Source organism: Vicugna pacos, chromosome X (assembly GCF_048564905.1).
Source record: "Vicugna pacos chromosome X, VicPac4, whole genome shotgun sequence".
Lineage (NCBI taxonomy): Eukaryota > Metazoa > Chordata > Mammalia > Artiodactyla > Camelidae > Vicugna > Vicugna pacos.
The window spans coordinates 11,367,997-11,377,782 of record NC_133023.1 but is presented as its reverse complement, the minus strand read 5'-3'; the positions used below and the strand labels follow the sequence as shown (position 1 = coordinate 11,377,782).

The following is a 9,786-nucleotide window of genomic DNA, read 5'->3' as shown; positions in this document are numbered from 1 at the left end:
GGGCCGGGGAGCATGCCTCCGCCCCGCCTGACCAGAGACGGAAGGTGGGAGATAGGTTGTTCGTCTTCCAATACTCTGCGCAGCTAAATGTCTCCTTCCCGAAAAACCCTCTGGGGCTCCTACCCTGCCCTGTAAGTAATTCTTCCCTCCTAGCGCCCCCCCTCCCCCAGTGCGTTATCACTACCTCTCCTCACATAGTGGGGTGTCTTGTGCCCTGGAAGTTAAAGTCACAGTTCTCCCTCTTTTCTCCTCATCCATTCACGAAGCCTCATCCCACACTCGCTGTTCGCCTTGCTTTCCAATCCGAGGCTCCTCCTCCTTCTGTCGTTCTGCCTATCAGCGCCTCAAAGCTCCCCACTCCGCTCCCTTCTGTTTACACCTGCCAGCTCTGTCGGCGAATTTAACTCCTGAGGCTACAGAGGTGCAACTTCTGCTTCAGAGGAATTTACAGTCTAGAGGCACAGAAGGACCAACACATAGATAGATTAGATAATACGGTACAGGCAACTAAGTTTACTTAACATAGTCCACCTGGGGATTCAAGAAGAGCTTTCTGATGCCTGAGTTGAGTTTTGAAGGCAGATGGCCTTAACTCAGGTGAAGGATGGATTCAGTTGCAGGTAAATCCGCATACGCAAAGACACTGAGAGACGAAACAATGGAATCTGCCAGAACCGCGAGAATTTTGGTCTTCGAATATTAAGGGCAGTTCGAGAGTATTAAGGAATACAGCGGTGGAGGGGGCTGGGGCTAGGTTATGGAGGAGGGCCATTCCAAGAAGCTTTAATTATGCTCTTTAGGCAACAGAGAACCATTGAAAGATTTTAAGTTGAGGCTTGTGGTCATATTTGTGTTTTAGATAAACTACTCTGGTTTACAGTATAAAGTATACAACTGGAGTGCCGCAGTCTCGGTAAGAGGTCACAAGGAATTAAACTGGGGCAATGAGAGTAAGGGATTGAGAAAGCAAAATCAACCCTGCTAATAATTAGACTGATATACACATACAAGACCAGGGACAAGGCCAGGAAAAAAATGTTTCCTCCAAGGGCATGTTGCAGCTGCAAAATGATTAACAACCCTTATCTTTTGATAATTGGATAACTTCCCCGACTTAGTTTTGTTCCTCTCTCCTCCAAATCAAGGTTACTGAGACACCCAATTACTAAACTGCCCCTGCTTCCCCTAGTCCCTCCTTTAAGTGATTCAGCAGAAGCTCAAACTCTGCATGAACTCTGCCCTTCTCCCTCTTACAAAGACACTTGCAGGAACACGCCTCCAAGTTGACCTTGTCCAGCTCAGTGCATCAGTAATTAGGGACATAGACTTTGGAGTTGGATGTACTTGGAAACTCAAGCCTTGCCTCTCTGATCTTGAGTAAATTCCTCATGTGTAGTCTTCAGTTTTCTCATCTGTAAAACTCAGGGGAATGCTATATGTTGTCATAGTGCCTGGCAATAGTTACTGTCCCCCAAACATTCGCTGTTATTAACAGCAGTAGCATGGTGAAAACTTCCCAGCCCTCTCAAGAGTGGGTTAGGTACTGGTCCTGCAGGTGCTCCCAGCGCAAGTATTTCACCTTTTATACCTGCCGCACTACATTGTACTTTGTGGCCTTCATAAGTCTGCCTCTTGCACTAAGTTTCAAACTCCTTAAAGGTGGAGACTTGTACTCCTGAGTGGCACAAAATGTAGCTGGAAATCTCCAGTTTTGCTGATTCCTGAGACCAGGACTTATGCTGAGAATTGCTGCCATTCTGAAAGCATCAGTGTTTGGATTGCTGTAACATTTCTTACGAATCAGACCAGACTTTCATGTCAGAATAATAAGTAAGAATGTCTTCTAGGAAGATACTCCTACTTAAAAAAGAATACAGATTTAGATTTTATTCTGATTTAGAAATGAATGTAAATCTCCTTTTACAAGAGTTAGACATTTATCTTCCACAATTAACCACTGAATTCATTTTTATGAACAAGCTAAAGCCAATTCCATTTCCAAACTACAGTTACCATCATTTGAATTCAATAAATCATAAGATAAAAATGAGGTAGTTAAAAATTTAATGCAAAGATACATTCTATTATGATATTCTGATAAACAGAACAAATTTATCTTACTTCTGAAACATATTTTAAAAATTTTTTCTAGGTGCCTGAAATACATCATCTACATATTCTCAAATATGTATATTTTGGTTTAATCCCTCTGTGTGGGAATATGCCTAAATTTTTATCTTACATTGTCAGTAGAAAATAGCTGATTATCTTTAAAAGGTTGAAGAAAATATTTTACATATGCAAATGATGAAATAGGTAATGCTATTATTAAATAAGTCTTAGTTATTGTAAAATGACCAAAGAATGATCCATAAATCTATTTTTCATTTATTGCAAGCATAAAGGGAGAGCAAGAAAAATGTTTACTCTCTGAATGCCAGATTGGGATCCTTTCAATTAATTTGTTTTTTCCCTTGCTCTAGTAGGACAATGGTACTAGGACTCATTGAATGGTCAATGCAGAAATTATCAGGAAAGAATATTTCATTTCTCACCTATCATTAATTTCAGTACTAATCACCAGATTTATTCAAGGACATACAGTAGGGTCTTAAGTCCTCTCCAGCACTCATTGCTATGCCAAGGACTTTATATATTTTCCAGATTACAGTTATAACTTAATATGTATTCATAACTATTTTACCTTGCTCTTTTAATATGAAAATGCATGCAAATGTATATTTGTACAACTGATTAAAAGTTTTCTTTGGAGGAAAGAACTATCCAGGGGTAGTTATTCTTTATTCATTTCCTTATTCAATCAGTTCTTCTGCAGTTATTAGTGAATACAGTTATTCTTTATTCAATCAGTATTCTTACTGATTCTTTTTTTACATTTTTTTATTGAGTTATAGTCATTTTACAATGTTGTGTCAAATTTCAGTGTAGAGCACAATTTTTCAGTTATACATGAACATACGTATATTCGTTGTCACAGTTTTTTCTCTGTGAGCTACCACAAGATCTTGTATATATTTCCCTGTGCTATACAGTATAATCTTGTTTATCTATTCTACAATTTTGAAATCCCAGTGTGTCCCTTCCCAGCCCCTGCCCCCGCCCCCTTGGCAACCACAAGTTTGTATTCTATGTCTATGAGTCTGTTTCTGTTTTGTATTTATGTTTGTTTGTTTTTTTTTTTTTAGATTCCACATATGAGCGATCTCACATGGTATTTTTCTTTCTCTTTCTGGCTTACTTCACTTAGAATGACATTCTCCAGGAGCATCCATGTTGCTGCAAATGGCGTTATGTTGTCGGTTTTTATGGCTGAGTAGTATTCCATTGTATAAATATACCACATCTTGATCCAGTCATCTGTTGATGGGCATTTAGGCTGTTTCCGTGTCTTGGCTATTGTAAATAGTGCTGCTATGAACATTGGGGTGCAGGTGTCATTTTGAAGTAGGGTTCCTTCTGGATATATGCCCAGGAGTGGGATTCCTGGGTCATATGGTAAGTCTATTCCTAGTCTTTTGAGGAATCTCCAAACTGTTTTCCACAGTGGCTGCACCAAACTGCATTCCCACCAGCAGTCTAGGAGGGTTCCCTTTGCTCCACAGCCGCTCCAGCATTTGTCATTGATTCTTTTGTCTAGAAATAAGCTCAAAGCAACACAACTGCTGAAATGGTGGCAGAGTCGATATTCCCACCTAGAACCCAAAATACCATTTTGAAGAGTAGGTTGTAAACAGTAAGTTCACACTGTATAGCACAGGGAACTATATTCAATATCTTGCAGTAACTTATGTTGAAAAAGACTATGAAAATGAATATATGTATTTTCATATATGACTGAAGCATTATGCTGTACAGCAGATATTGACACAACATAGTAAACTGATTATACTTCAATAAAAAAATATATATATATACACACAAAGTGTAGGTTGAATTCAAAAATCAGGAATGGTGGGGGGAGGGTATAGCTCAAGTGGTAGAGTGCATGCTTAGCATGCATGCGATCCTGGGTTCAATCCCCAGTACTTCGTCTAAGAATAAATAAGTAAACCTAATTAGCTCCCCCTACCAAAGAAAAAAATGTACCTAGAGACAAGTGTTTAAGTCTGTTTGGGCTGCCATAACAATATAACAGAGTGGATGGCTTATAAATAACAGCGATTTATTTCCCACAGTTCTAGAGGCTGAGAAGTCCAAGGTCAATATGCCAGCAGATTCGCAGTCTGGTGAGTATCTCTTTACTGGTTCATAGATGGCCATCTTCTCTCTGTGTCCTGACATGGTTGAAAGGCTGTGAGAGCTCTGTGGGTTCTCTTTATAAGGACACTAACCCCATCATGAGGTCTCCAACCTCATGACCTAGTCACTTCCCAAAGGCCCCACCTGCTAGTAGCATCACATTGGCAGTTATGTTTCAACATATGAATTTTGGGGGGACAGAAACATTCAGTTCCTAACAACAAGAATGCATTACTATTTATTTGTAAAGTAGCCAGTATTGTTAATATGTACTAATTATATGGTAATATTAGAGCTTATTCGCTTAATTGAACTGTATCCATTTTGATCAATAAAATCTTACATGAAAGAACTTAAACAACAAAGTTGAATTTAAAAAGACAGTAAAACATTAAGTAGAATAGGTATCAAAAGTTGAGTCTTCTAGTGAACAGAAAAATACCTCAAGTGATTACAATACTGTACTTTTGCTAATATTGTGCTAGAAGAATGTGTCCCCCCAGTGAGCAAGGGAAAGATATCTTCCTAAACTTTGTTGAGGTGGATGCCTGGTTTTAGAAAAGCCAACTTCACCCTGACCTATGCAGCCCTGGGAAAGAAGGGGGCTTGTAGCTTGCCCTGCTGGTGATGTCAGCAGATTGTGCGCTGATTCCATAGAAATTAGCTAGCTGAGGAGGAGTGGGTGGATCTTTCCATTTTGCTTCTCTAGTAAACCTCTCATGATTTTCCATTCACTTTCTGATCTACATGTTGTCTTGTTAATTTTACAAACATCTTACATACTCAAAAAAACTAATAGGAAGAAAAAGTCATTCAACAAATATTAATAGTGCAAACAAAGGGTTTTATTATATTATTTAATGAAGATGAGCAGCAATTTTAATACAAAATTCTTTCTCAAGCCCTCTGACAGACCTCAAGCCCAGTTTCCCCCTTCATGTCTAGGAAGGTACAAGTAAAACACTTTGGCAGGCATAAAAGACATAAAAAGCTTCTCGTTAGGGTGTATCAGTAGCCAGGGAATTTACACCCCGTTGGGGGTCATCTGACTAAGGCATGGAAGAAACCACATCCCCAAGGCAGTTTCCATAACCTATCCAGAGAAGGTGACCAAGAATTTATCAGGCAAACCAGGACATGGTTGGAGTGAAAGCAGGTGCTGTTAATAACTACACCAGAACACCAGATGTAAGTAAATCAGGAGTGGCAAACCGGGATACACCTTATGAATACACCCTTTATATCTCTAAGATACAAGGGCAAGTCGGGCATTCTGTGAGTTGGTTCTCACTCCAATTTGGAAGACTCACTGCAATAGAATTTTGCACTAACAATTTGCAAGAGGCCTAGGAGGGAAGCCTTTGTGCCCTGGAAAATGCATATCTTGTGTGTTTACCTTTTAAAGATAACTGTGGTTTGAAACAGATAAATTATATAAAGCTAACATAACTTTTCCCCCATATTAATCTTTTAAAGAATTTTATTCATTTCCTAGGGCATATGTGCTTTCCTTTTCCAGAGAAGGCATGCACTCTAGAAGCAATGTTTTCATGCCCTCCCTTTTTAAAGATGAGAGATATGCCCCCAAACTTACACATACACTCCAACCCTATTTTTTCTACTGAATTTATTAGTTATTTTTAATTGTGGTAAAGTACATATTAAAAAAATTTACTGTCTTAACCCTTTCCAGTGTATAGTTCTGTAGTGTTAAATATATTCATCCAACCCTATCTTGCAGGTCAGATGACTAGCATATTAATGAAAGAAATATACTAGTAAATGCAATATTGAATTTGGACACAGGCTTATAGACAGTTAGAAATGTTCCAAGTACTTATAAGCAAGGGCAACAGTGGCATGGATTCCTCAGTATGTGTAAAATTTTCTAAATTTTAGCCTATCTTACAAGTTTCTCTCCCTATTACTATAGCAAAACTCTTCTAAACCACTGTAGAAATGAGATTTATGTTGATCACCTGCATTGCATGGAACCTCAACTAATGAAATAAAGTTCCAACAGTTTTAAAGAGAAGTCAAGATAGTTCTGTCATTGTGGAAAATATTATTGTATTCTATGAAACAGTGTACAAACAATGCAAATTAATACTATAAACCATATTATATACTATTATTATTATTAGTCTTTGAAAAATACTTCTGTAAACAGATCATAAAAGGATTTTAAGTTCTAGGCACTTAATTTGCTTTAAAATACTCTGCATATGCTTTTTATATGATCAAGCCCTTAAATAAAACATCTGATATTCAGAAATGCAAAAGGATTTCTGGATACAAGTAAATCCTTGTTTTCTTAGGAATTACAAAATATTTTTTCTATTATTATAATTTGATAGTAAGTAAGTAATCATATCACTTATTAGTAATGACAACTAAAGATTAAGGCAAAGATACCCATTGAGAAGGCCTTGTAAAAGATTACACATTCATGTTTTAAAATAAGATATACCTAAAACCATTGTCAATGTTCAGCCAAGAAGTACCAATCTTGGCCCTGTGGCTGTTTCTGAAAAGCCTGCATTCTGGATGGTCAGTGTCTGTGCCTTATCGGTTGTTAAATATTTTTATTATCTATCACCCCTACTTACAATTCTATAGAACCAACAATTGATGAACATAAAAAGACAGCTCAAAAATGTCAGACATAAAAAGACATGACAATTACCAACAGATTGCTGTAAGAGAAAATTGTGTCTTTTGCTGGTACTTCAGTGGTAAATATCATTATCAATAAAAGTAAGAATTTGTTTAGCAAAGAGCTTCCCTCAAAGACTAAGGAGCACTGCCATACCAAGAAAGGCACATCTATAATTATTAAATGCTGGCATTTAGAGGAGTCTAATTAACAATTTTTAAAGAACTAGTATGTATTTAAGCAAGACACCACCTAGATAATGGTGTCTTAGGGGCTCACTTGGCTGGTGGATGGTTTGGGTTTTGTTTATTTGTTTGTATATTCAGCACATAGTCGTGACGGAAGGATGAGCGGACAGTGCGATTCATTAGGGGCTGAAGGGGGCGGAAGTTGTCCACCATTCTTTGCTCTTTCTCGCCCTCGGAAGTGAAGAGCAGGGTCCGAAATTGCTCAAGCTAGAAATAGAAACAGGAAGCATAAATAATTTCAATAGAAAAACAGCTTTACTTCACAAATAAATTACTTTCATTTTTACAACTCTGAAACATTCCTCTAAAATTGGATACAGAAAATTTTATTTCTGAGTAGGAACACCTTCACTGCTGGACAGGGAATAAACTGTCATGTGAGGAAAGGAGCAGGAGGTGGTGAAACCAGCAGGGCACTTGGGATCCAAAGACTGAGGTCAAAGACACTGTCCCCCACATATTAGCCATTTGCCAAGGACAAGTTACTTCATCTTTTGTTCTCAGGAACCTCATCTTAAATGGGCAAAAGAGCCAGCCTACAGGATAATGAGGGAAAGGCTTGATGCATGTAGTAGCAGTGCCAAAAATGTTTTACTTTTTCAAAATTTTACTGACTTGTTAACATAAACAATATAGTCTTGATTGCTCGCCATGCCTGGACGTTGTGGGCAACGTGATACAGGTGGAGGTCTTAACAGGCAGCGGGATGCCCCCTGCCAGCACTGTCCAATAGAACATTCCGCGATGATGGCAGTGTCCTCTCTCCTGTTTGTTACAGTAGCCACAAGCCACATATGGCCACTGAGCACTAGAAATGTGGCCAGTGGGACTAAGGAACTGAATTTTTAATTCAATTTCAATTTAAATGTATTGACATTTAAATTTAAATGCCCACACATGTCTAGCGGCTACTGCCCTAGACAGCGCAGCTTAGTACAAAAGGAGTGATCCAAAATCAAGGGCTTGTTTTTCAGTGTGGCAATAACATCAATCAGTAGCTCCTTGGCTTACGGAGCAACCATGTTACAGAATGCTTCACTTTAAGCCAGCTAGAAAATCTCTTTATAGCATTTTTCCTCAGTCAGGCGCACTGTAGCTACAGAGAGGATAGCCTATGGCACAGCAGGCAAGCATGTGAAGATTTGTTCGTATTAAAGATGTCAGGCAAAGTAGAGCTACAGGGGCAGGACTGTGAACAGGGACAAGCACTAAACTTAGTGACTGTAGTTGTAAATTACATGTATACGCCCATTCATTAGGAAGGTGTTTGAGTAGTTCAGGTTTATTTTTATTTGACTAATTGCAAAAGAGTAGAAATAGCCCAAGTACCAATAATAAATTACATTAGATCTATAAAATGAGCTAGTACATAGCCATTAAAATGATATTGAAGATAACGTTCATTATAAAATGTTCCACACATCACTGAGTGAAAAGAGCAGCAAAATGGTATATACAGAATGATTCCATTTTGTTAAAAAATTGTGTATATTTACATGGATAAAAGAACAGAAGGATTTATTTGTATTTATATAAATAAAAGACCAGACAGTTAACATTGAGTGGTAAGATTATAGGCAACTAGGATTACTGATGACAGCTAACATTTTCTTCTTACTGAATTTTCTGTGTTGAAATTTCATTTAAAAAGTCCTCACATGGCCCACTGACTCTCTGATTTATTTATTATACTTATTTATTTTTCAATATTATATCAGTTTTTAAATATGAAGGATAAAAACAGACTAAAGGTGTAGGCCACCAAGCCCAGGCTTATAAGTAAACTCTGTATTTTGTCATTTGTTTATGGTGATTTCCATTACACAGAACTAAAAATAAAATTAGTCTACTTTGCTAGTTACTATCTTTATGACTTCTGGTTTTGGTATAATTTAGAAAAGCTTTCTCCATTTAGAGGTCTGGAAAGATTTTCCTGTGCTTATTGTAGTACTTTTATGACAGTATTTTTAACATTTAATAAACCTGGGGGAGGGTATTGCTCAGCAGTAGAGTGCAAGCTTAGCAGGCACAAGGTCCTGGGTTCAATCCCCAGTTCCTACATTAAAAAATAATAATAATAATTTAAAAAACTAAATATATCTGGAGTACATTCTTATGTAAGGTTTGAATGGCAGATCCAATTTTTCCCCCCAAAGTTTGCTCAATTGTCCCCAATAGCACTTACTGAATAATCTTATATTTGCCCCACACCGAGCTGAGATGCTACCTTTACTATAAACTAAATTCTCATGTGTTTGGAGATATTTCTGAATCTACGATTTTCATCCTGTGATTGATCTCTTTATCTGTGTACCAGTACCACACTACTTAATTACTGAGGCTTTATAGCTTTGTTGATCTGATCATCTTTCATTTTCTCTTTCATAATTTTTCCTGGCTATTTATTTATGCTTATTTTTTTCCACATGAGGTTAGAAGTAGCATACCTATTTAAAAGTCTTATTGATATATTTATTGGGATTACCTGAAATTTATGGAGAATAAACAATTCAAGAAGAATAACAACTTAAGCAGAATTGTCATCAAAGGTGTCTTTATGATGTCTTCCTATTCAATAACATGAAATGAATTTTATCAGTTCAAGTCTTTTGTGTCCCTCAG

General features: G+C 37.5%; 2 protein-coding genes across 7 annotated transcripts in view; one reads left to right on the top strand and one right to left on the bottom strand.

Annotated features, from left to right (window-relative positions):
- The first annotated feature begins 6 nt into the window (after positions 1 to 6).
- The window catches only part of CLTRN (collectrin, amino acid transport regulator), a 128,708-nt gene continuing 118,928 nt past the window's right edge, over positions 7 to 9,786 (top strand). Inside the window, exons 1-2 of the mRNA XM_072956757.1 lie at positions 7 to 131; positions 4,197 to 4,247. The gene's annotated coding sequence lies outside the window, so the exon portion shown is untranslated. The remainder of the gene's footprint in view (positions 132 to 4,196; positions 4,248 to 9,786) is intronic.
- The window catches only part of CA5B (carbonic anhydrase 5B), a 34,506-nt gene continuing 29,803 nt past the window's right edge, over positions 5,084 to 9,786 (bottom strand). For all 6 annotated transcript variants that reach the window (XM_006218973.4, XM_072956742.1, XM_072956741.1 and 3 more), the window contains one exon: positions 5,084 to 7,371. In XM_006218973.4, coding sequence (XP_006219035.2) covers positions 7,192 to 7,371 — 180 coding nt within the window. In that variant the 3' untranslated portion in view covers positions 5,084 to 7,191. The remainder of the gene's footprint in view (positions 7,372 to 9,786) is intronic.